A 25,036-nucleotide genomic window follows, 5' to 3' on the forward strand; every position below is an offset into this window, starting at 1 on the left:
GAACAGGGCGAATCTGGCCCTTAATTTGTGTTCAAGGCTGAACTAGGACTAGGGGGACACGAGGCGGCTCCTGCTTCCTCGCGAGCTACCCAGGCACACGATGCACTTCCGGGGATCAACAAAGCCTAGGTCAGAAGCTTCGAGTAGCGCTATGCAGCGTCTGCGTTCCGACGCTAGTCTGACCGCCCAACACAGATGAAACTCTCGCTATACTACAAAGACCATCGCGTGAGTGAGGGTCTATCATGGATGTCCAAGGCCAGTGATCTCAAGGCGCTGTCGTTAGTATCAATTTGGTATAGCAGCCACACTGATAGAAGGTTGCCAAGCGCTGCCGCGGTGGTTTCAGTTTCAAGTCATCTCCGTAGGAGTCGGAGGCACCGTCGACACACCGAGGCCCGATCAGGGTCGAACCTAATATATAATACCTGCCACGAGACAATGAAGCAGCCGCACGGGATCAGGAACGGATCGGGCGTACGTGTCTCCTACTGCTGTAATTGCCTCCGATCAATCTGCAGCATAATTCAATGAGATTCACAGTCAGATCTCGTATCTCCCACCGGTGCATGATCGCGTTTGGTGAGGTCCTCTAGTCCAAGGTGGGGCTCCTGACGGCTCGGGATGCACGGTCAGGCAGGCGGCCATTCTCCCAGTATTAACGCCGCCACGTACGGTCCTCCGTTCAAGTCCGAACACGCCGAACGGTCCGCAGGACTCGTCCAGCACATCTGACAAAAGCACAACAGTTCGATTCATCACTAGGTAACACGATACTAGACGATCGACAGCATAGATACGTAGACTCAAAGCAAGTCATCCGAGAGCAATAGATGCTAGAGCGACAGGGACATAAGTGTAGCACATTGCCGCGCAGTAGTGTGCATCAAATCCAGCCCACGCGGGATAATGATAAAGAATGCCCCTGCCAAACCCGAGGCAGAGACGATAAATAGACCAAAATAATGGGCGTCCGCCCTCCGAGTGACAAGGACTTCACTCCAGTGAGCCCTGTGTGAGACGTTGGTGCCTATGGATAGGCTGATTTAGAAGTGAGGAAGGTTGAGTCTGCGCAGAAGATGAGTGGTCTTTTTCCTAGCATACAAACACAGTATGAACTAACGTTTCCTCCCCAACGATATTGCCGACGGGATCATACAAGCAAACGTGATATGTGGCATCACCGTCCCCGGGGAAGATGTTGCCGCAAGTGGCCATACCACATCCCAACTGCGTCGTAGACCTCCAGATGACTTGCGTATAGTGGTTCAAATTGAGCTGGATGGGGTTGAATGCGACTGTGGATAATTGCGCGTCAATACTACCCTTAGGTTCGCATGCTACCACACAACGCACATTGGTCCTGAACGAACAACTCTACAGCTTGCAGTGCATCGAATGATCCGGTTGCGGCCGCGAGGTTCTCGCCGACGGGACCAAGAGCACCATCGGAGTGCTTCAATTGGCACTGTTCCGCGTAACTCTGCGCCTTCGCTGCGAGGTCATCTGACCACTGGAGATCTGGCATACCAACCTGGCTGCGTAAGTTATTGTGTAAGTCAAGGTAGGTCTGCTGGTCAACCTGAGGCGACGTCGGCTGTGAAGCCGCAGCGCTCGAGGTCGAGCTTGAAGGCTTGGGCTGAGTGGTAGGTGGTACGTTCGAAGAAGTGGTGGGTGGTACGCTCGAAGAAGTGGTAGGCGTTACACTCGAAGACGTGGCTGACGGTACGTCCGAGGATACCGTAATAGATGCAGCCGAAGACGTGAGGGTGGATTGCTGGGCCGCAGTGGTCGGCGCATCAGAAGAGGCGGTGAGCGTATCGGTAGACGAAATCATCGTAGAAGAGAAGATGGTCGACGAATTGGAGGACTGCGTCTCGGAGGACGAGGGGACAGAGCTGGTCTTAGGAGCGTCCTCGGTGGAAGTAATTGATGTAGGGCCAACACTGGAGAACGCTGAGGCGCTAGAGGAACCAGGAAGCGAGGTGCTCCCAACCGATGGCCCTGACGCAGTGCTTGACGGAGGCACGGGCACAGTCGAGGGCCCAGAGATCGGGGGACTTGGCTGCCCTGAAGCGATAGAAATGGGGTCTGTGCTGAGCGATCAGTTGTCCAAGCACATTTGTATCGATGCTCGCTAGAGGGCGTACCGTCGGGAAGCCTCGCGGGAACCGCCGCCGCCACCGTCCCGAATGTAATCACCAAGAGCAAGTTACCGAACGCTAGCTTCATACTGAGAACAAGCGAGGTTGTAAGAACGAAGGTTGGCTAGATTTACAACGGTAGGACGAAGGAGTGAAGTCCACCGGAACGGCTTAGTACAGAGCAGTCCGCTCGAGAACGAAGGGGAGGGAAAGAGACGAAGGAACGACGTTGGCGCCAGTTGTCATGTCCGTTTGCTATTATGAGCGGTGTAGGCAGTGCCAGGCACAGATGTGCGGCGTTGGGCGGCATGGACTGTTGAGTCCGGCTGTTAACCAATACATAGACGAAGAGCCATGGAAGAGGCTTTGCAGCTTTGTCATCCATATCTAGCTTGTATAATCCGTCCACGTCCACGTCCACGTCCAAGTGATTGGTGGCGGCGCCTCAGCTAGGGGCTTGTATGCGACGGGATCTGCAACAGTCTCCAAGGGTCGAGGCCTGAGGCCTGAGGTGCGAATGATGACTCTCGACAAGTGCTTCAATCCTAGTTGTTCAGCCACATGCACGACAAGAAGTCATGCGGACGAGGGCCATCAGTTCAGAGGATGTCGTATGTTCTCACTTTGGAGTCGCGAGAGTCAACCCAGAGGCACACTCAGGCGTTCAATATTATGAATATGGAGAACAGATGTCAGAGACAATGTTGCGGTGGCTATCGCATCATCAGAGTAGCCGTGAGTCGGACGACTGATCACGGCTTCGAAGGTAGCCAGCAAGGGTGCATATAATACAGTGTCAACGATAAAAGCGGTTTGAGGGCGCAGATATCACTAGAAGCGCGATTCATACATTGCAGATAGGTCCGTGATCTGCGAGGGATTGACTTGATCAGGGCTGGGTTGTCCTTACGCCTTCTATCGCTAACCCACTCACCTCTACCTCAGCCTATACCACTCCGGTGTCTCATAGATCACCTCTTCAACTGGTGGGTGCTGGTCGGATGTTATACTCTCGCTTGAAGCTCTCGAACTCTTCGTCTTTGCTTTTGTACTGTTCCGCAAGGCTTGTGATCACCTTCTGGATCTGCAAGGAAGGCTTAGCACGGCACGGTAGCTCATACAAGGAGCACTCACGCCATCACGGTTCGTCTTGAGAGCTGGCACGACATCCTTGACGGTGCGTTCAACCAGAACGCCGCCGACCAGACGGAAGCACTTCCGATCGGGTTCCTCAGCGAGGGCTTCGTCCAAGGTGGACAGCACAAGACTATGAACTTATCCAGATTATCCATCGGAGCACCAGATTATCCAACAAGAACGCACTTGTGCTCTTCTGCCTCCTGCTCTAGCTCTCCGATCTTGCTCGCGAGTGTCTGCAGGTCATTCTGGAAACGATTATACTGCTGTTGAATCTCTGGCTAGCCACGGTCAGGGTTAGACAGGTATCATCAGGTTGGGAGACTGAGCACGAACCCTGAGGAGAAAATTTTGGCTGTGCGGCCTTGGCCTTTGTTTTCGAAGAGGACATCGGTCGTGAAAGAGGATGGCAGACTCGAAGGCCCGTCTTGTGCAAGGAGTCCAATCACAGCCGGTTTCAGCTCGCTTGTCGTGAGAGCGCCGCGCCGCGTCTCGCGCATTTGCCTGTTTTCCCCTCCTAAGCGCCCCCAGAGGAACTTCGGACGACGATATCTCCTCGACAGCTCAATGTAACCACTTCATTCTTGCGTATTATGGCTCAGGATTACGACGCGCAGGGCACGGTACTGGTTTCAAGTTAGCAACTCGTCCAACGGGCGATTCACCTGCTTTCAGTCGATTTCATGCCGTCTCCTGCATCCATCGCACATATTTCCTTAACATCACATGGAGATACCTGGAGGGCTCACTGGAAGCCGTTGGCGGATGTCACGGAGGCCATATGGTGCAGAAGAGGTCCATGATGTACGTTTTCTCCATTCTGCGAAGGGTTCTGGCGCATGCCTAGTATACCACTCTGTCGTATATCGTCAAATCCAACACATCTTTGCTACCAAACATGTCACATATGTCCACTGTAAGCCTACAAACCCATGTAATCGTGCCGGTTGCCAATTGTAGTGTTCTACAAGCTCTCCTTTGCAGCTCCAATCTACCCACCTAGTCTGTTCCTCCCTCCTACTCAGCAGTGACTACATGGCCCCTAATGCCTTGCAAGACCACAGGGATTGTGAAGGTGCAGATTACTCACAAAGTCATGGTGTCTGGTGCTCCCCGACGAGGACTTTGAGCTGGCCCAAGAGGGCTGCTACCCGAGCCCACCCTATGGTGGACGTGATTGTCGCTGGACACTCCGCCTTTTGACACAGAGCCCTCGATAGCGTCTTGTCTTCACCATTCCGACAATTTCCGGGAGAGTACGCCATACCATTCAGCCAACAACGCTGTCCGAGTCCAGTAGGGAGCTGGAAGAGCGGGAATGCCTAGAAGTTGGTGACATCGAGTTGGCGCAACTTCAATACAATACCGTGCCCTGCGCGTCGTAATCCTGAGCCAGGATACGCAAGAATGAAGTGGTTATATTGAGCTGTCGAGGAGATATCGTCGTCCGAAGTTCCTTTGGGGGCGCTTAGGAGGGGAAAACAGGCAAATGCGCGAGACGCGGCGCGGCGCTCTCACGACAAGCGAGCTGAACCCGGCTGTATCAGATACTCGGCTCCCGATTGGCTGGGAGAACACCCGGCAAAATCCGGCAGCGCGCGACGTGTCCCGGAAACTCGCTCATCGTCTTCAACAACGCATAGAGGGTTTGCCCGTCGTCCACCGCGTCGCCAACGACCACCACCATGTCTTTTGCGCGCGCTCTAGTCGCCGCCGGTCCCTCTGCCAGGCTGGCCGCTGGCCGTGTCACTGCTTCTCGCTCTCTCGCGCTCGCATACCGTTGGCATTCCACCGCTCCCCATCAACAGCAGGTCGACCCTCTTGTCAATAACAAGCCCAGAGACTACCTGAACCCGGGACCGCCGATCCGCTCGCCTGGCACAGAAACCGCTACCTATTCTGCCACAAACGAGCCCGGGAAGGACTACGATCCGTACAAGGACGGTCCGAGTGCAATCGACAAGGCCGTGCACTTGTTCTTCTTCACAGAAATTATCCGGGGTGCGTATTCAGTTTGACAGCGTTCTTCCGGGCGGCCTGTGTCAATGACATGTTGTAGGCATGTGGCTTGTGTTGGAGCAATTCTTCCGCCCCCCATACACAATCATGTACCCGTTCGAGAAGGGCCCCCTTTCTCCTCGCTTCCGGGGAGAGCATGCTCTCCGTAGATACCCTAGTGGTGAAGAGCGCTGCATTGGTATGTCGATCTTCGCATCTCCGCTGAAGACGCTCTGCTCACACAGGTGACGGGAAGCTTGTAAGCTTTGCGAAGCCATTTGCCCGGCGCAGGCCATTACCATCGAGAGCGAAGCCCGGTTGGATGGCTCGCGAAAGACCACTCGTTATGGTCTGTTTCTATCGCCGCACTTGTGACTGCACCTTCCACTGACTTCGTTGTATGCCAGACATCGACATGACGAAGTGCATCTACTGCGGATTCTGCCAGGAAGCGTGCCCCGTGGACGCTATCGTTGAGAGTACGTCTTGGATTCGCCGGCTCATCTCATGTTACGGCATTCTCCTGTCTTCGGCTGTTTGCTGACGTCCCCTATCGGGACCCCGTAGCTCAGAATCAGGAGTTCTCCACCGAGACTCGTGAGGAGCTGCTCTACAACAAGGAGAAACTACTCGCCAATGGCGACAGGGCGGAGGCCGAGATTGCGGCCAACCTCCACGGTATGTCAGCCCGCTTATCGTCCTACATTCAATTGCTGGAGTCGTTGACGATGTCTTGTCTCCACAGCGGACCACGTCTACCGGTGATAGAACTTTCATGGGAGTTTCGCCTGAATGGGGAGAGAACATCGTGCCGCCACCATGCTGATGTGATGCGACCTCGTCCACGTAATGATGATGTTGTTTCCTTCAGGTCACCCCCTTGAGACTATCTACTGCTGAAAGTTCTTGGTTTGCAACTCTCGCGGCAGAAGCCGTACGTTGCCGGCGGCAGCTAGACGTCTATGGTCACGATTGCTCTGCATTTTTCCCGCGTCGCGATCCGCTGCAGACTTTGCGGAGTTCGTCTAAACACATCAGAACTTTGTCGAGTTGCGGAAGATAGCAACGTGGGCCCGACAGCCAAGGTCCCGCTGTGGCCGCGCAAGTATCCCATATAGCGTGAGATTGACCCCGAGACATTTGACCGCCAAATTGAGGTTGCTCCGTTCACGCTCTTGAGCTTCGCTCGGCACTTCCGCTAAGCGCAGCCCCAGAGTTCGATGGGCGGGCGGTTCTAGTTAGATTGATGACCGACAGAACGACCCATGATAAGATATGACGCAAGGCGTTGGTGGGTGAGGCCGCCGCCGTGGAACGTGCTACCAAACATGTTTCGGCGCGCCTGGTCGGATGTTGTCTGGCGGAGCGCGCATGCCCTGATCCGCAAACCGTAGCTGGTGAGTCTCGCTCTCGACCCTATGCAAATCCAGACCAACAGCTGACAGATGTTTTCGCCGCTAGAAATCGCGCTGTAGACCCGATTGGGTCAAATGCCCGTCCCCTTCGCGCCTTTGGTAGGCACTAGTCTGTATAAAGTGCTTTGCAGGTACCGTATAAGACAGAACCCGCTTGCCCCATACGGGTCTTATCTATGTGCTATGAACAGCTCATCGGCTCACAGGTAACCCGGACCGCAACAGAGTTCCAGGCGAAGCGACAGTTTCCTTCAACCCCTATCCGCCCTCGGGACCATATCGCGGACGATCTCCCCATGTGCGCGGCTCCTGCGAAGCTGTCTCACCTCGATTGAAGAGATTCAGTTCGGCCTGTGCACCCGGACAGGGCGTCGCATGCTCATGACACGTTCCGCGGGGCAGAGGTGGATCGGCGGGGTTCTATGAGGAGTATGTCTGATACTCGCTCGGAATCACAGCGGGCGACGTGACATTCCTTCGGCAGCGGACTTACGGCTATCCATCGAACCATCAGCATGAACTTTAGTCCCATCGTCAAACGAGGAGATGCCTGAGGAATACAAACCGCTACTTTGGGCTCCTCGTAAGCACTGTCGGTTTCCCGCCCGTCTTATGGATTGCTCATAACATACGTCGTTTCAGACCAAGCATGAATACGGGTGCATCGCCTCGATCTCGAGGAGACGCCAGCCACAACGTGCAACGTCCCGAATTTTCCCTGCAGTCAAACTCAGGGCCGAAGACCCGTGTACCGACGTAGGGTAGATCATCCGCCCCGGTGCGGAAGCGGAGGCATCGGACGAACAAACAACTATTGGTTAGTGGCGATGCCGAACATACTATGCACAATCGCGGCTCATCAACTCACGAAACTGCGATTATTGACCGCCACCTACGCCATTGTCAGCCACCGTTCCCAGAAGGTGAACGTGCGCACGCGCCACACGTCGTTGCCCGCCAGGCAGGCAGGCAGGCCCGCATCATTGCCGCCTTTGTCGCCGGCCATAGACCTGTTACGGCGCGCATGCCGCGGCCGCGGCCGATACGGACTGGCTAGGCCGGAGACCTTTCATCATGGACTTGGAGCTGGCCAACTGGCCATTGTCCCAAAATCACAGCCAGAGTGCAGTGATCAAGACGATCGAGCGCAGCAAGGCTGCCCTCGGACCTACCCAGAGCCAGACTGAGAGCGCTTGAGACCTCGAGGAGGGCCGCAGTTTCGAGGTGTATTGGGAAGCGCGGACAGCACGCCTTGGTTTTGCCGGTGGGTGTGTGAGGGAGCAGGGTGTCCATGGATTCCAGGTGTCTGCGGAACTCTCGACAGCTGCCTGGACCGGGGACGAGGAGGCCGATTCGCCGCCGTCAAAACTTGAAATCATCTCCGCCAGTGAGAACGCCGCAGCACACGTACGTTAGATTCAGTACCGTTGTACCGATAGATTGACTCCGGGAATGAGGTGGCAGGGCCTGACTTATTGAGCCTTGTAATAGACCGCGAGTCTGCTGTCGGCAGTGCGAGTGTTCTGCGGTGCTTTATCATATGCTCGACACGAAGGCTCCTGCGGCTGCGTGCGGCCTGACCTGAGTCACAATGGCTGCATTCGCTCGTGTTCGCAACCCGATTTGTGACATAAGCCGCTCGACTCCGCAATCCTAGTTTCCTCTTTGGGAGGACCATACGCTCTTCGCATGCCTAGAACCACCTGCACACAATGAGCGATGTGATGATCAAAATGGAAACACACCCACTCGACGTGTACATGTGCTCTGCATATTAGGGTATAATTGTTATTCGGCGAGCGGGTGTACATACAACGACCGGCACAGCGAGGGGCGATACATAGTGTGCATGAAGTTGACAGACAAGCAGCGATATAGAGATATGACGTGTCTTTTTCACAGGACCTGGGACGGGCACCACCATGAGCCTACAGCAGACAAACTGACACCAGCAACCCGTCAAAATTATGCCGTACCACAAGACAACTTGGAGTAGTGTGCATACTCCTTTTGTCCCACGAGCCTATTCGTCTTCCATCCTCTCATCAGACAAAGCATCTCCCTTCCCAGATGCAGGGTGCCCGGCATCGCCGTCTTCCTCAGAGTGAGCCCGCTTGCCGCCCCTATTGCCGCCTAGGTTCACAGAGCCGCGGGAAGACGGCCCACCTTCATTGGCAGGTCGGCCTTCTGAGTCGTAGCGGTCGTCAACCTCCATTTCATCGCGAGAGCGCTTCCGTGACTCCAAGGAAGAAGTCCTAGCGACTTCAGCGGCCGGAAGCCTATCGCGAGAAACACTACGTTCGTCGTCTTTGAAGCCCGGGTCACGCTCGATCCCGAGCAGGTTCGACACATGCGGGGCAGGATGAGTCCTATGCGGGGCACGATCGTGATCGTACGCTTGAGCCACCGCTGGGAGCGAAGCATCCCGACTTCCCCCCGCCCGAGCAGTGGAACCCGGAGAACCAGAGCGGGACAGGGCGCGGGCACGAGCCTCTTCCTCAGCCCAAAGCGCCTCCTCCTCCTGCTCTTCCAGCGCTAGGCGGTGGCGTAACTCGACCTCGCGCTGTGCCTCGCGCTCGCGTTCAAGCTGGCGGTTGTACTCAAGCTGCTGCTGCAGCTCCCAATCTCGCTCAGGGTCCCTCTCGCGATGAATGTTCGCGCCCGGTCCCATACGCTGGTGATTGTGAATCCGGCTAGAACCGCGGTGGTGAGTGGTCGGCGAGACCATGGGCGGCGACCCGGGCAGGTTTGACGGGGGGATATCGACATGTGGATGCGGCAATTGGTGTCCATGCGAATGCTCGTGTGGCTCATGACGACTTCTTCTGTGTTCTGGATGCGGTTCCGTTGGCATATTCGGGCTGCGGGTATGAGGAGCGTATGGGGCGCCTTGTGCATCTACGCGAGAGTTTCCTCCTCCAGCAGGATCGAGATCTGGGCGAGCCGAGGACGAACGGGAGTGATGAGAAGAGTTACTGTGTGAATGAGCGTTCTGCGGCGGCGGCGGTCGAGACTGTGGATACGTGTACTGGTTCACGTGGTGGTCGTTTGTCACAGAGAGTTCTGGGGTGGGATCTTGTGAATGCTGGAGAAGTGGGATCATAGGAGGCGGCGGAGGTAGAGGTCGGGACGGATCGTGTCCAGGGCCCGAGTCATGACGAAAACCAGGGACTAGAGGGATCCCATGAGGTGGCGGAGGGCCCGAAGGTATGGGTATGCCCCGCGCATCCACAGAAGCTGGCGTATCTTCGATCGCGACGACTCTGCCATCCGGTCCCTGGATGATTCGGGCCGTCGGGTGGTTGCGAATCCATTCAGACAGCTCGCGGTCATTGGGATCTATCACCCTGGCATGCTCATGCGGCGCCGGAGGCTGTGAGTGGAATATGGGATCTTGTTCCGCAGGCAATTCTTGAGTGTTTCTGCCCGGAGTGGGGGGCACGGCTGCGAGTCGCTCGTAGAGAATGCTGAGATGGTCGTGAGACGCGTCAGGAATCTGTGTCCGTAACAGACACAGCATCGTGAATACATACGCTCGCTCTAGATTCATCCGACGAATATTCTTCTTCGCGAGAAGAAGCTTGAAATACAGCCGATCGTTGTCCTGGTATGACAGGATGGGCAGAACATACGCATGGATGAGGAATGCATCCAGACAAGCTGTACTAGGAGTGACTCACCGATTCGATTTCTTTGACTTTCTTTTTCAACTCCCTATACTTGGCCTGATACTTGACGTCCTCCGCGCCAGCAGTTATGCCCATGATGCTCCGTTGCTTCTGTTTGCGTTCATAGTTAGCCGACATTGAAGGGTTGTGAGCGGGATAGGGTGCAGCGTATGCGGGACCGGGGGATGGCTGACGAGGCATCATGACGGAGACAGGAGAAGGCACGGGCGAGCGCAGCGCCGCGAACGTGTCCAGGCTGAGCTGTCATGTTGTTTGGCGTTGAGTCGTTTCGTATGAACTTCCCATACTCAGACGCGCTTCGGCTCTTTGTGGTCCCGTCGGCCCCGCCATTCTGCTGTACTCGCTGTCCAGACATGCTGGCAACGTGCTCATATTATGACTCAAATTCTGCAGACAAGTACCGCATCAGTTGCCACTGAGCCAGCTGCGATAGCTGCGCGCTGCAGGGGACACAGCGGAGGAGATTTCGAGGCTCGCCACAGCCACGTGGCTCAGGTGCAGCGCAAGGCGCCCGTCTGCGCTCCGCTCCTTGCCTTCAACCAACTCGACGCGCTCGACGTCGCCGTCTCCTAGGCTGTGCTTGTTTCCTACCCACAATACCGACTATATAGGGCTGGTCGCCCGTTCCTGTGCTTCTCTCTGACTCGACCCAAGGAATCTCCGCCAGTGAGTCTATGTGCTGTCATTGAAGAATGCACACATGCTCACAAAATCCAATTTCCCAGTGTCTACACCCTTCCGACAGTGAGCTATTGTTCGACTTATGCGTCAATAACTGACAGCGAGAGCGTGAAATCTAGGGATATGCCCCCACCGGGTGGTTTCGAGCCAGTGAAGTACAAGCGAAATCTCCCGCTCCGTGGTCCGAGTGGCCTTGTCATTCTCGGCGGCGTGACGGCGGTATGCGCGTACGGCTTCTATCGGCTTGGAAAGGGAAACCTTGAGAAGAGGTACGTGGAAAGATTGCAGTCATTCATGCGGGCGCGAGAAGGTCAGGCGGACGTTAAACGTGGGCAGTTGAGGGCCCGCCCAACGGGGAACGTGGCCTTCTGTTGGATCCGTCCGCGCGACGCAGTCTCTTATCAGTGACAAATCTGGGATAGCCATGCGCCATTCGCAAAGAGAGTACCGAGCTGATGCGACATTGCTTCTCAGGGAGCTCCAAAGAGAGAAGGTCTGGTCGCGCATACACCTAGTCCCGCTCCTACTCGCCGAGGGCGATCGTGACGCGTACAGGCGTCAGCAAGCTGCGCTGGAACGAGAGAGGGAGATCATGAAAGATGTTCCGGGCTGGGAGGTCAGTGACATCTCGAACGGGGAGATGACAAGATGGTCATGTTTGCTGATAACACGGTTCCCCGGGGTCGTACCGTCCTATCGTTTTCTGCGGTTTGTCTGTGACAGGCTGGTAAAAGCGTCTACAACAACCCGCGCCATCGGTCCTCAGAGTCGATCGTGGTTATATGATGGTAGCCGGTTTCCTTTGTATCACCTTTCGTGCGTCTTCGAGCAATCCGAATCAGAGGTTGATGAGCTGCAGCTACTGGATTGCGGACGGCTGATGTGACCGGGGATGTGGGCTGAGGGCCCCTTGGAGAGAGCTTGAGACGATTCCGCCGAGAGCGCACTGGCGGCTTTGGGCCGGACCCGCCGAACGGTCATTGGCGCACTCGGCTAGACGCCGGCCGCTGTGGCGGACTTGGACTACCGGAGCCCGGGGACCGTCCTGCCGAAGTTGGCCACATCACAGTGGTCCCGCCGTATACCATATCTGGCATGATTTAGGGCAAGGCCGGGCTGTGCGGGACGGCGCCACGGTGGACGAGTCTGTGACTGCGGGTATGCGTCCGATCGCATATTCGCTGACAACATCCAGGACAGCCAGACATCCGGACGCCCGACAACCGCCAGCAAGACGCCACATTAGACACAGAACCGCCGAGTTGGTCCGCGAGTGTGGGTGATTGGGATATCGGAGAGGGCGACAGACGCACACGGCAAGGGGGTGTCACATTGAGTTGAGGATACGGAGGCGCATCGGTCGTCGCGCGCAGGACGAGATCACGAGGAGGGCGTTGGGCACAGGTGCGCATGCTTCTGCCGACGATCTAGAGTCCTGCTTCCATATGCCTTCTGCTTTCACAGGCAGGGCGGGTCGGCACTGTAACTCCCAAAAGTGGGGAACAATCCGGCCGGGAAAGGCAACAAGCCCGTAAGTGCGAAACTCTCCGGATTCCCGTATTGCTGACATCTTGACCAGATCTCGCGCCTCCCAGTCCCGCTGATTCTCACCGAGTCAGCGAACGAGGCACCGAATTGTACTTAATGCGCCATGCCTCAAATACCGCTCATTCGAATCCCGCCATCCCTTGCAAACATATCCCCCCTTCTCAGATCTCTCCGAGCCCGCCACAGACGCGTGGTTCCCACCCTCGCAACTTCCCTTTCCGCTCGCGCATCCCCGCTTGCGCCATCCCTCATAAGGCCCGGTCCAAGCCGTTTGTATCCTCGAACCACCTACGCTTCGACATCCTCGATGCCCGCCTCGCCCTTCTACCACCGCGAACACGACCGCGACGCAGCAACCATCACCCTCGCTGCCTCCGATATGTCGCTACGAGACCACTCCCCCATGTTCACCTTCGACGACCACGTCCCACAATACGACCCTATGATCTCCGACCACGACAACATGATCTTTGGCCTCGAGCTCGACGATCCGCTCTACCAAGAGTCTAAGTCTCCTTTCTCCATGGACTCGACGCACCTCATGCAATATAGCTCGATGTCGTCTATCCCCTTCCCTGGCTCACCCGAGTCGACGACCAGTCAGTTGGACGCCGGCATGCCGACACACACACGACGCTACGACTCGACGTTCTCCAACAGCTCTGGCTACTTTGCTCCGTCGTCACCTGAATTCAACGACTCTGCGTTGTACTCCAACTGGATCGCTGACCCCGACGCTCCCCATCCGTCATCTGTGCCCATCCCTATCCCCGCCGGGCATGCGCAGGGTCCGCAGTCGCCCATGTCGTCGTCTTTCGCCGCATTTAGCGAGAACTCGTCAATCTTCCCTGACGTCACACCATTCTCGCCGACGACAGCATACGCCGCTCTACAACCACTGCCGCTCTCACCGCCCGAAGACACCGTTATGACGGAGCAGCTACGCGCGGACCTTTCCGTCGGGATTTCACCGCCCGCGAACCTCTACGGTGCGGAGCCGCCGGCGTGGGCCTCACACCTGTGGGATCCATCGGTGCAGTTGCCTTCTCCCGGAGCTCCGGTGGCGGTCATGCCCCTATCAGACGACAACTTCGCGACACAGAGGCCTCGGATGTCACTGCGAAGAGGCACACCCGTGACGCAGCTCTTCCAGTCTTCTAGCGCGCCGTCGCCGTCACACGCGCGGCCGTCTCTGAGCCTGTCGCGGCCATACAGTACGCGGCGGTCGGAGAGTATCAGCGAGCACGACGATCGAGATGCCACTGTCAGGAGGAAGAAGCGACCTATGGAGGACGACGAGATGGATGCGCAGGCGCAGACACGCGAGAAGCGCTCCGAGAGTCGTAAGTGCTATCCCATTCCTTGGCACGTGATATTGACACGTCGATGCAGCTCCCCTGAAATCGGTCCTCCGCCCGCCCAAGCTGGCTCCCTCTGCTTGGCAGCTGTACTTCACAGATTGGATCCAGCGTCACCAGGCTTCCAGTCACAAGAAGCTCAATGTCGCACAGGCGGCTAAAGAGGCCGGCCAGGAATACGCCAAACTCTCCGCCGACCAGAAGGAGGTTCGTCCCCGCTCTTCTCATGCTGATTCGAGATATGGTGGAGACAGATGTGACTGATCCCTTTCGTTACACAGCCTTACCGACGTCGTTCCCAAGCCCTCAAGGAGGCTCGAGAACGCGACCTCAATGCCTACATGCGTACCCTGACCCCCGACGATATCAAGCGCGAGAACGCTTATCGGACGGCTCAGAGGAAGGCTGGGAAGTCGCGCAAGGGCAATATCAAAGACCCGAACGCACCGAAGAAGCCTCTCAGCGCATACTTCATGTTCCTGCAGCGCATCCGATCAGATCCCGAGCTTGTCAAGGAGGTCTTCGGGGACGAGACTGAGACCACAAAGCAGTCCGTCCTCGCCGCGGGCAAGTGGCGCTCGATGACTGATGAGGAGCGCAAGGTGCGCTTCAATGTGAGCATAGTTTAGTGCGCGCGCTGATACGTGTTTCGTTTCAGCCCTTCCTTGCACAGGCTGAGCAGGAGAAGCTCGAGTACGAGTCGGCGCGCAAGATGTACGAGGAAGGCACCACAGGTTACGGCAACAGCATCAACTTCAGTATCCTCCCTGGTGGTCCCATTAACCTCATGCCGATTCCGCGTGCTAGCCAACGCCTGGTAAAGCAGGAGGCGCTCAGCTCTGAGAGCGAGAGCGACGGGTTCAATACGGATGACGGTGCCGACAATACCCTTACTTCGCCCCGGCGTCGTTGAGCATCACTCTTCTCCGGCTTCTCCTTACTATCTTGGACTTTCGACTACAGCTTCGCCGTTAGGCGTATCATGAACGGTCTTATGCTTCCCCGCTTTTCATGTTTAGTTTGAACCTTCGTTCCCCATGCGGGTGCATTATGGGCACTCTTCTGCCGCGATCTTTCATCTCTCTCTTTGGTCCACATTGCCTTACAGTTCGCGTTTGGTGTTGTCTGCAGTTCTGTTCGCAGTTCTCACGACCGTGACGGACTCCCCATCTTGCATCGTTGTATACCAACACCACCCTCCTCCATCCTCATGCTGTATTGTTAGCCAGTCATCTGTCTTCTGCTCTGTATATACGTAACGACCTTTCATGACCACCCATTGCCAGTACGTACTGTGCTATACCTTAATCTGATAGCGACAAGCGGGCGACCATCTTCTGATGAGGAGCGCCGTCTTCGTCGAATTCCTCACCCTGTAGATTGCGTGCCGTTGAACAATATAATCGGATCCTCATCAGTAAATGTACCGGGTCAGAAGCATTGTCGGAGAACCTCTTCCTCGTATCCAAATCTGTCCATGTCACGGGAGGCTCAGTCAATGTACCGGGGCACGGGGGAAAGCTGTCCGCAGTAAGGGACCAGATGGCAAGTACTCACTTGCCATAAAATCCCTTCACGGGAATCTGGGAGTGGCACGCAACTTTGACCGTGTCCGAAACCCTTGACCCAGGAGTCTTCGCATCGACTTTGACAAAGTCGTGCAAGGACTGGACGAGTGCCCGCCCGAAGCGGTATTTCCGATAGTCCTTGAGCACGGCCAGGCGGCTGAGTTTGCAGTAGCCATCCATTTTCGCGCAACGGATGGTGCCGATCGGTTTCAGCGAAGGGGTTAGTCGCAGCAGAAAATGGGTTGCTGTGTCGTCCAAGCTAGCGGTCGAGAGCGAGCGCACGAAGACCAGAAGGAGAAATGACGATGTCAGCCATCGAAACACGGTTTCTCGGGACAAACAGGCGGGCCACGGACTCGTCTATTTCTGTGTCGAGCGGAAAACCCTGCTCGTGGTGGAAGACGTCAATGCGGACGTCATAGCACTGCTGCCTGAGCTCTTCACGACCGGGCTGGCCGGGGGCAGGCACTATGATTATTTCGTGCGGGGGTGGGGGTGCGGCCATTATCTCCCTGTGCGGGCGTAAGTGGAGGAGATCGACAGGGACGGGTCAGATGGAAGCCGCGAACTTGGCGAACGTACTTAGCTACTGTCGTGCGAAGCTGTATCGGCGGAAGCGCCCAGCGTCCAAAATTCCGATCGAGGGCTTGCCGGGAGTTGCCGCATCCCGTCTTGCGCTGGGCGAGTACTCGTCGCTGCTGAGCTAGACATCCCTCTCTTTTGTATGTCGCCTCACACTGCTCTCTCCCTGCCCTGCGACGTCCTGCTCTCTCAGGTGCGTGCTCCACGAGGCCATGACACGCTTTTGGCTTGCTGACGCGGCGCGCAAGTAGGGTACAGACCACCACTCGTCCCGGCGAGTACGGTGATGTTCGAACCTCTAGCGGTGACTGTCCTCACTTCCATTCTCCCGGCTCGACCACTCGCAACTCAGCTCCTGTCCAACAAGTCCGCCTTTGGGATGGCTGTGCGGACCGCTTCGATCTCGCTTTCGACAGATTTCTTCACGCCGCGTCAGAGGAGCGCAGACGGGAAAGGAAAGGGGAAGGGCAGAGCCATGCCGGAGGACGAGTACGTGGCTTGTGCCAGTGTTCTACTTGGCAAGCTACCAAGGCACTGTATCGCCGTCATGGGTGAGTAATTCCGGCTATTTCGAGGTTGCGCAGCAGCGTTAAGCATATGTCTCGTGCTGCAGACGGAGCGGCGTTGCCTATGGCCAGATTGTCCTCTCCACGCCCCCGAATACGCCGGTCATCCAGTCACAAGAACACCGCCTTGGGGAGCAGAAGTCACATACCGTCGCTGCGCACATGGACGAGACAGGTTGACGTGGTCCAGAGGCGGCATGCCTCAAGCCGTACGCCCACCGCCGCCGAGCCCATCCGACATCCAACCCCCTCCCCAGAAAAGCAACGCGCATCATTGAAGATCTTCAGCGACATCGCATCTGGGGCGAGGAACTTTTCTGCGGAAGATGCCTGGCGTGCGTTCCAATTTGTCTGTGACGCTCAGGGAAGACCTCCTGGCAACACCGCGTCCGGTCTAGCGTTCGTGGCTTCTATCGCGAGGTCTGTTGCGAGCGGTGCCCAAGGACCTATGTCTGCGGAGTCACTTCGCTTATGGGGCGAGCGAATAGAGGGCATGCTACATCACATCGACCCCAATCGTACCTCACAAGATGTCCTCCGAATACGCTGGAACATCCTCCTTATTTCTGGGGCTGCATTGCAGGGAAAACTGGACGAGGCAGTAGAAGATGCTCGCGTCGTCTTCAACCGTCGTGATGTCGGCGACGAGGAGCAGCAACAAGTCTTGCGGAGTTATGTCCTGGAACTCTATACGGTGATTGTCGAGGCACTCCGCCATCATCGCGGTCCTACTGCTGTCTTCGAGTTTCTCACAGCGAACCCGGACTTGCTGCTTCAATATCTTGCCGAACGACCACCACAGACACGGCCGGATCAGGACCTGGCTCAGGTGGCCAAGCTGTTCACCTCCCGAGCTTTGGACAGTCTTGCTACGATCGAGGATCCCGCCCAATTTCTCCAAGATCACCTATCAGTCTGGTCCAAGGACAGGTTATCTGCCGCTGGTTCGCTCCTCGTTCGTGCCATCTCGCTAGCAGGACGGTCTCAGGTCGTTCACGATTTACTGCTCGTCTTGCGACGCCATGCCGTGACCTTGCCTCACTCAGTCATCTTGTCTGTCGTTCAAGACCTGACTAAGAATGAAAAGTACGATCAGGCCAGTGCACTCCTCGCTACTGTCACTCCCAGTCCATCCGACGTCACCGTCTTCGTTAGCTTTCACACAACCGCCATGATACTCACCGCTCATCAGGGTGATGTGAGGCGCTGTGAAGAGCACTACCACATGCTAGACAAACGCGGATTCGTACGCCAGGACCACAGAGCTTCTCTCATGCATGCCTATGCTAAGGCCGGACAACCCACACGTGTCGTAGAGCTTTTCAATCAGTTCTTCCCAGATCCTCCCACCACAAAGTCTTCATCCCCTCGTCCTAATCTTGTACACTACACCACCGTCATTCTCGCCTTCTCCCAGGTCGGCGACTTGAATGGCGTTAATACGTGGGTACAGAAGCTCTCTCAGCAAGGCCTTCGACCCGACCTGCATGTCTACTCCATCATTCTCCAGTCATTCGCCATGCATGGGGACATCGACTCGATGTCTTCACTCCTAGATCAAATGCGTAGTTCGGGTGTTCAGGTTACCGTGCATATGTACACCACTCTCATCGCTACCCTCGCAAAGCGTAACGACCCCATGGGCGCAGAGCGGCTGTACAAGCACGCTGTCTCTGAAGGCGTTGTACCTGACCGCGTCATGATCTCTGCTATCATGAATGCTCACGTTGAAGCGGGCTCCTGGGAGGGGGCCATCAGGGCGTTCGACTACCTCAAGTCCTCCGGCAAGGCTGGCGAAGGCGTTACGATCGAGGTCTTCAACACACTCATGAAGGCGTACGTCCTCATCGGTGCGCCCTTCCGCTTGGTCGCGAACCTGTTCCGCCAGCTCGACCGCGCGAAGCTCCGCCCCGACTCGCGAACCTTCGCTCTCCTTATCCAATCCGCCTGTGATAACGGCTTCATGGACATCGCGGAGGACCTGTACCGGGAGATGGAACGTCTCGCACAGACCATGCCGCACGCGTCGCTGAAGGCCAACGTTTACGTCCTCACCATCATGATGAACGGGTACCTGCGCATGGGCAAGCGAATCAAGGCTAGAGGGATCTTCGAACTGATGAAGTCTCTCTCGATCAACGCCAACGCGATCACCTATGCGGCGATCCTCAAAGCGTACGGGGAACAGAAGACTTCGCAAGGGATGCAGGTCGCGGAGGAGTTCTTGGAGTCGCTCTTGAGTAGCGAATCCGAGAACAACTGGCTGCAGACCACGGGCGGCCGCCGTCTCACCCTCGATACCGTTTATCGGCCGCTGATGAACGCGTATGCCCAGCGGCAGCAACCCGCCGACGTCGAACGACTCCACAGTGCCATGGCCAACGCCGGCCAGAAGCCCACCCTGGGCACGACGACGCTGCTCCTTGACGCTTATCGTCGGTCGGGCGATGTCGAAGCTGTCGAGGCACTATGGCCCAGAGCCTTCCGACTCGGCATTGAGTTCATGAAGCAGAACGCGCTTCTCAGTCCGATGACAGGTAAACCGTCCGATAACGCATACGGGACGCTTCTGTGCGTCCCCCTCTCGATCGTCATCGATGCGTTCTCTGCGGCCGGGAAGCACCGCGAGGTCGCCCAGGCATGGAAGGCACTCAAGGACCAGGGCCTCCAATTCGACTCGCACAACTGGAACCATCTCGTCATCGCGCTCGTCCGGGCGGGCGAACCCGTCCGGGCGTTCGACGTCGTTGAGAACGTTATCCTCAGGTACCAGCGCCAAAGTAGGCACCAGGCAACGCGCGAGCGCGACACGAACCCGGCGTCACCTCTTCTCCTCGACCTTCCGCCCCCTGAGGAAGGTGACCTGCCTCCGCCGCCGCCCGAGGCGCCCCTGCACTCCCCTGTGCGTCGGACGGGTGCTGCGGAGAAGTTGACGAGGCGCCTTCGGCACCAGGGGGGATCGCTGGAGGAGAAAGGAACTGAGGACTTCGCGCACCCGCTGCACCTGCTCCACACGATGTCGCCCGTATGGAATTTATGGCGGCCGCACGGCGCGACGCTGGTGCTACTCGGCCGAGTGCTCGATCATCTCAAGTCGGGGCGGCTGGTCCAGGCGGTGCGGCCCGGTGTTGACACGGACTTCGAGCAGGCCGCCGTGGATGCGGAGGAGATCAGACGGCGGACGGAGGCTGCGGGACGGTTGCTCGGCGAGGTCCATGATCAGTTCCCGGAGACGGTCCAGTTGGTACGCGAGTACGATATCATGCGGCAGACGGCCGGACGGACAAACCAAGCAGACGATGGTTCCTGATGTTTACACACAGCCAGATTACATTGCATACGGGCACGAAAGACACACTAATAACTCAAGCATCATGCGCAGCGTATCGAGCAGAAGGCATATGGGTTTCCCACGCCGTTCCCTCTTCGCATACCCCGCCGCGAGAGCGGCGCCGACGGTGGCGGCAAAAGAAGGGGAAGTAAGTACTGGGCTCTAAATTTACAATCGCTGGGTCTGCTGCACGGTCCGTGGGCTCCTCTCTCAAGCTTCATCGGACTCGTCTCCGGAGGCATCTGAGCCGTCGCGCCGCCTCTTGCGGCCTTGCTTGCTCGACCCGTTGCGGTTCCGCTTAGCGCGCGCACGATGATTAGCCTCACCTTTAGAGCGCTGCGGAGATGGATATGACGCACCAGCGGGAGTTTCTGGCCTTGGTTGCCCAACGCAATGGACAGGGCGGTAGTGTCTGTATGTCATGAGGTGTTGTCAGTATTCATACGGGGTGTGATTGTAGGATGTCGAATAGACGTCAGTTGGGAATGGGAACGAGACCTACCGGGTACGCCGGGAAAGCGCTTCGCGGAGAAGACGACGAAAGGTTCCGTGAAGGTCTGGGCGAGGACCGGTGACACATCTGTATGAACGGACAGCGCCCGAGGTTCAGGTGCGGGAGGGCTGTCAGTGTAAGAGTATGTCAGCGGAAGAGAAGATCCGTGCCCGCCATTAACCCCATTCATGATGGAAGAGCGGTAATCGGGTTATCTGGACCACTTACGCGCCGACGTTCATGAGGCGTAACCTAAGGCGGAAAGTGCCTACAATCAATCGTTCAATAAAGTTCAGCGATAACGAGACTAGGACCTATATGGAATTCGAAGATATCAAGACCCACCTTCGGTCCTGATGGACAAGTCTTGGAAGAGGAAAAAGATCCCGGGCTTACGGTGCTCGTCCAGAAGACGGCAAGCGTTCGACGCGAGCGGTCCGACTAACGTCCGGGTGTAGGTATGACGGGGCAAAGGCGGGATGGTCGACGGCGGTGTAGGTTCCTGGTATGAAGAACCCTGATGATATTGTGATTGAGTTTGCTGCTGGTGCTGCTGCTGAGCGTATGACGCAGACGCATACATCGACGAGTCGATCTGCTGTTGTGCGGTCGGGCTCGTCTGCACGGGCGTATACGGGGGCTCCTGCGAGTACCGCGCCTGCTGCGCATATGGCTCAGAGCCCCCGCCTGGAGCTCCGGGGGCGACGCTACCATAAGCCCCGTCTCGAGGATCAGCGTTTGCAGGCGGGTGTCCGGGTGGGGCGGAGGCGATGGTGTGGCCATCCATAGTGGGGTAGGCAGGCTGCGGAGGCCAGTTTCGGAAGTCGACACTACCCTGATCATCGCGGACTGGCGTTTGGATCTGCCAGTCCTGGCTAGTGGCACCCGCCGCGGCCTGGGCGGGCGCGCCGTACTCGGGTGCAGTAGAGTCAGCGTTTGCGGGAGACGTGTTGCGATTGACAGCATGGATAGACGGCAGTGCGGGTGGAGCATAAGACTGTGCGCGATCGACACTAGCGTTTGATGGAGGGTAACCCCATGAGGGCGCACTGGTATCCGGAGTAGGGGCATATGGGTGTACGGCTTGGAAAGAATTTGACTCGGGTAAGGGTGCGGGCTGAGCGGGGAAGGGATAGCCTTGCGTGGAGTAGGCAGCGTTTGACGGCTGTACATCGGGTGTTAATACGGTAGACGTATGCATAGATGCACCCCCTCGACGCGCTAATGGCACCAGAACCTTGACGACTTACCTGAGGATACTGAGTGGCGGTCGGCGTCGCAGCGGACCGCTCGGGGCTCTGCCGGCTGGAACGTTGATTGGAAGTGTTTGTAGTGACGGTGCCTCTGCGTTTGCCCTTAGGTGTATTTGCAGGGACGTACCGGTCGGCAGAGGTGGGATGAAGGACGAGGTTCATTTCATGTTTGCCATCAGAGGACCAAAGGTCGACTGTGACCAAGAAGAACGAACAGTCGATGTCACTGCCCCGGCCAGGAACGTGAGAAATGGGGGGAAGCCTCTAACAGGCTGCGACGCACTCAACATCCACAAGACTTCCGTCCTCCTTTCTTACGATCATTTTGGCAACAGCTGCGGGTGCCAGTGGTCGGCGATCCTTCGAGGAATGACTATTAACATGAGCGCGGGGTTAGGCGAAGAGGACGCGCTCACTTTGTCGCCGAAGCCGCACATTCGCGCTCTGATAGGATGTTGTACAACCTCCAGGGAATAGTGTCTATTTCGGAACAGCGCAGCATTTATTGAGTGCTGTCAGTGATCGCTGAGAAGGAGATACATGGAGCACTAACTTGCGTCCAGACCACTGGCCCCATGTTTCTGGGCCGTCGGAAGAGGAAGTCTGTCTGCCTGGGGCGGTGGAAGTGCTCCCGGACCGCGCGTTTGTCTTCTGAATCATCGCGCGTATGTACAGAGGGAAGAGAACGAGAGCAACAAGGGTCAGGAGTCGGAAGCAGGCGATCGGTGACACAGAGCGAGGGCTTGTTGTAAAGTAGCAGGCGGCTTGGGAACGTAAGGCGAGTCTTTCTCACGACAACTTTGAGGCGGAGACGAGGAAGTCAGGCAGGAGACGTAAGGGAAGCCGATTGTAAAGGTGGGAGACGTCGCCACTGCGCTGGAAGACGTCCAGTGCCGACGGTCTGGATAGCGTTACGAGAGTCGAACGAGATGTCGTACGGTCGCCGGAGTGCATGCACGATGGGGCCCCTTTGTCTTAAGCAGCTTAGAGAATTGCTCTTTGAGTACGAGTATCAGCGTGGGGCCGCAGGGGGTGGCAAGGACGACGGAGAGGACGAGTTCAGCTGCCCAGCGCCCGACCCGGCCACCTTTCCCGCCAGGCGCTCTCTCCCAGGCATTCTTCGGATGTGTCACGCCCCGCACACTCGCTGAAGCCATCTCGTAGTCTTAGCCCATCGCCACCGCATGTCGTCCAGAAACGACCGTAGCTCGTTCAGACAGGTTGCAATGTTGCATTTGAAGTGAATACACTGATCCGGCATCTATCCCACACGACGAGTGCCGATGAACCGGTATGCCAGTTTGAATGCCTCCGAAGTCTTGGAACGAGGTGAACCGACATCACCCAAATATGCTCTCTCGAATTTAATTCGCGTGCGTGGCTGCGTCTGCAAAACAAAATCGACACCGATGATGGGTTCAACCTCCTCCGTCCCCATTAGGGATATGCGTAAACCTATGCGTCCGCCGCTCGCTGGGTATTGAGTACATGCTACGCGTCTAGCTACACTTCATGATTCCCACGGTAGTCACAGCACGGCAGGGCGCGTGCTCGAAGATAATCATCACTCCTCGACTCCTCGGGCTGTCCGGCCTTGGTGACTTGTGTCTTTCTCCTTGCTGCGCTGTCTACCTCGAGTCCTTTTCTTCAGCCCCCTGCTAATCGCAATGGATCAGGCTGTTGCTCGGAGAACGCTGCAAGAGCTCATCAAGCGAGAAGATCTTGACAATAAGAAGTGCATAGATTGCGCCAACCCTAATCCCCAATGGGCCTCCTTGAGGTGATATCCTACCCGTCCGTGCAGCGACGACGGGTTCCGTGAACTGTTCCTGTAGCTTTGCCGTTTTTCTGTGTCTACAATGTGCCGGCGTTCACAGAGGCTTTGGGGTCCATGTTAGGTGCGTTACATTATATCTGCACACTAGGTACAACCCTACGAACTACCTCTGTACGCAGTTTCGTGCGATCAGTCTCAATGGATACCTGGCAAGAAGAGCAGGTGAAGAGAATGCAGGTGAGTCACCCGCATTCATGCATATCATCGCGTGCGGACCGAGCTGCACCACAGATAGGCGGCAACGCCCCCTTCCGCGAATTCATGAGATCATACAACCCTCAAACAAGCGGTTGGAAGGAAGGAATCAGCCCCTACGACACCTATCACAGCTGGGCTGCTTCACAATACAAAGAGAAGGTGCGTGACCATCACCGACCCCGCGCCCATCCTCGGCACTGAATTTTGACATCTACCATCAGCTCGACGCTGCATTAGCAGGTCGAGACTTCTCCCCATCGGCCCCACCAGAAGGTTTTGGTTCACCCAGCAGTCCTACCAGCCCGCCCAACCGGCCATCGTCTGCCCAAGGGCTCCGCAAGGCGCGCGCATCCGCGCGTTCGAGCACGGGACGATCGCTTCGCAGCGACTCGGCGTCCCCGGCCTCGTTCTCGAACTCGCCCTTGCCCAGCCCTAGTCCCGGGGGCGCGAGCACGCCCGGCTCGTATGCGGACCAGAAAGGACAGAACGAGGCGTTCTTCGCGACGCTGGGCCAGGCGAACGCATCCCGACCGGCGGATCTGCCGCCTTCTCAGGGAGGGCGGTACCAAGGATTCGGGAACACACCCACGCCCCCGCCTGGCTCCTCCTCGCATCCGTCGTTCGCACTCTCGTCTGCGAACGCGCCGTCGCTTACGGACCTGCAGGAGAACCCCGTCGCGGCGCTGAGTAAGGGCTGGTCGTTGTTGTCAGCGGCCGTCGCGGGCGCCTCACGGGCGGTCGCGGAGAACGTCATTCAGCCGGGCGTGGAAAAGGTTCTGGACCCGACGTTCCAGGCGACCGTGAAAGGGTACGCGGCCGAGGCTGGAAAGCGTGCCGGTGAGGTGGGTCGGACTGCGAACCTGTGGACAAAGACGACATTAGGTGTGGACGTGGCAGACTCGGTGCATGGCGTGGTGGGTACCGCGAGGGACCGCCTGGGAGGCGGGCCTCAGAGTCGGGGATATGGGGCGCTGGGTATGGACCACGAGGAGGAGAGCTCGGCCCTATATCATGATGACGAGGATGAGTTCTTCGACTCGTTCGACAACACTTCGGCTCAACAAGGCCCAGCGATACCCTCGAAGTCAAACGGTGCACAGGCTTCGACGACCATACACCGCACTGCTGCTAAGAAGACCGACGACTGGGACGATTGGAAGGACTTCTGAGGGCTCGGAGGTGGTTCTTGCATCGGTACGATGCGCGTACGGATGCACACGGTTATTTATTACGGGAAC

The 25,036-nt window shown here is 57.1% G+C and overlaps 7 protein-coding genes across 7 annotated transcripts; 3 read left to right on the forward strand and 4 right to left on the reverse strand.

The window, feature by feature from the left end:
- Nucleotides 1-1,095: 1,095 nt before the first annotated feature.
- DICSQDRAFT_58357 (PR-1-like protein) lies at nt 1,096-1,837 on the reverse strand (the record flags this gene model as incomplete). The annotated part of the gene is made up of 2 exons (XM_007365030.1): nt 1,096-1,298; nt 1,357-1,837. The coding sequence occupies 2 exons, from the start codon at nt 1,835-1,837 to the stop codon at nt 1,096-1,098; spliced, it is 684 nt and encodes a 227-aa protein (XP_007365092.1).
- A 1,286-nt stretch (nt 1,838-3,123) lies between these two features.
- On the reverse strand, nt 3,124-3,672 carry DICSQDRAFT_58481 (Prefoldin beta-like protein; the record flags this gene model as incomplete). Its single annotated transcript, XM_007365031.1, has 4 exons — nt 3,124-3,228; nt 3,279-3,411; nt 3,468-3,556; nt 3,607-3,672. The coding sequence occupies 4 exons, from the start codon at nt 3,670-3,672 to the stop codon at nt 3,124-3,126; spliced, it is 393 nt and encodes a 130-aa protein (XP_007365093.1).
- Nucleotides 3,673-4,925: 1,253 nt separating this feature from the next.
- DICSQDRAFT_104890 (NADH-quinone oxidoreductase) lies at nt 4,926-6,158 on the forward strand. Its single transcript, XM_007365032.1, has 6 exons — nt 4,926-5,282; nt 5,341-5,478; nt 5,536-5,628; nt 5,687-5,758; nt 5,847-5,957; nt 6,025-6,158. Exons 1-6 carry the CDS (start codon nt 4,967-4,969, stop codon nt 6,042-6,044), a joined length of 750 nt encoding a protein of 249 aa, XP_007365094.1. The 5' UTR covers nt 4,926-4,966; the 3' UTR covers nt 6,045-6,158.
- A 2,313-nt stretch (nt 6,159-8,471) lies between these two features.
- Nucleotides 8,472-10,578, reverse strand: DICSQDRAFT_104893 (uncharacterized protein). Its single transcript, XM_007365033.1, has 3 exons — nt 10,375-10,578; nt 10,228-10,298; nt 8,472-10,161 (listed from the first exon to the last, which is right to left on the reverse strand). Exons 1-3 carry the CDS (start codon nt 10,564-10,566, stop codon nt 8,718-8,720), a joined length of 1,707 nt encoding a protein of 568 aa, XP_007365095.1. The 5' UTR covers nt 10,567-10,578; the 3' UTR covers nt 8,472-8,717.
- A 357-nt stretch (nt 10,579-10,935) lies between these two features.
- Nucleotides 10,936-16,077, forward strand: DICSQDRAFT_161203 (uncharacterized protein). Its single transcript, XM_007365034.1, has 16 exons — nt 10,936-11,049; nt 11,109-11,127; nt 11,184-11,333; nt 11,539-11,680; nt 11,799-11,880; nt 12,169-12,222; nt 12,260-12,339; nt 12,438-12,468; nt 12,529-12,595; nt 12,644-13,955; nt 14,005-14,177; nt 14,252-14,572; nt 14,629-15,343; nt 15,423-15,441; nt 15,528-15,797; nt 15,895-16,077. The coding sequence occupies exons 10-13, from the start codon at nt 12,716-12,718 to the stop codon at nt 14,881-14,883; spliced, it is 1,989 nt and encodes a 662-aa protein (XP_007365096.1). The 5' UTR covers nt 10,936-11,049; nt 11,109-11,127; nt 11,184-11,333; nt 11,539-11,680; nt 11,799-11,880; nt 12,169-12,222; nt 12,260-12,339; nt 12,438-12,468; nt 12,529-12,595; nt 12,644-12,715; the 3' UTR covers nt 14,884-15,343; nt 15,423-15,441; nt 15,528-15,797; nt 15,895-16,077.
- Nucleotides 16,078-16,213: 136 nt separating this feature from the next.
- Nucleotides 16,214-22,810, reverse strand: DICSQDRAFT_161205 (uncharacterized protein). The gene is made up of 11 exons (XM_007365035.1): nt 22,317-22,810; nt 22,180-22,243; nt 22,047-22,123; nt 21,761-21,989; nt 20,856-21,675; nt 20,739-20,778; nt 20,520-20,638; nt 20,377-20,429; nt 16,734-20,314; nt 16,372-16,671; nt 16,214-16,313 (listed from the first exon to the last, which is right to left on the reverse strand). The coding sequence occupies exons 1-9, from the start codon at nt 22,421-22,423 to the stop codon at nt 20,228-20,230; spliced, it is 1,596 nt and encodes a 531-aa protein (XP_007365097.1). The 5' UTR covers nt 22,424-22,810; the 3' UTR covers nt 16,214-16,313; nt 16,372-16,671; nt 16,734-20,227.
- A 620-nt stretch (nt 22,811-23,430) lies between these two features.
- Nucleotides 23,431-24,967, forward strand: DICSQDRAFT_58946 (ArfGap-domain-containing protein; the record flags this gene model as incomplete). The annotated part of the gene is made up of 5 exons (XM_007365036.1): nt 23,431-23,543; nt 23,599-23,661; nt 23,720-23,777; nt 23,832-23,957; nt 24,020-24,967. The coding sequence occupies 5 exons, from the start codon at nt 23,431-23,433 to the stop codon at nt 24,965-24,967; spliced, it is 1,308 nt and encodes a 435-aa protein (XP_007365098.1).
- Nucleotides 24,968-25,036: the final 69 nt, after the last annotated feature.

Source organism: Dichomitus squalens (genome assembly GCF_000275845.1).
Source record: "Dichomitus squalens LYAD-421 SS1 unplaced genomic scaffold DICSQscaffold_10, whole genome shotgun sequence".
Lineage (NCBI taxonomy): Eukaryota > Fungi > Basidiomycota > Agaricomycetes > Polyporales > Polyporaceae > Dichomitus > Dichomitus squalens.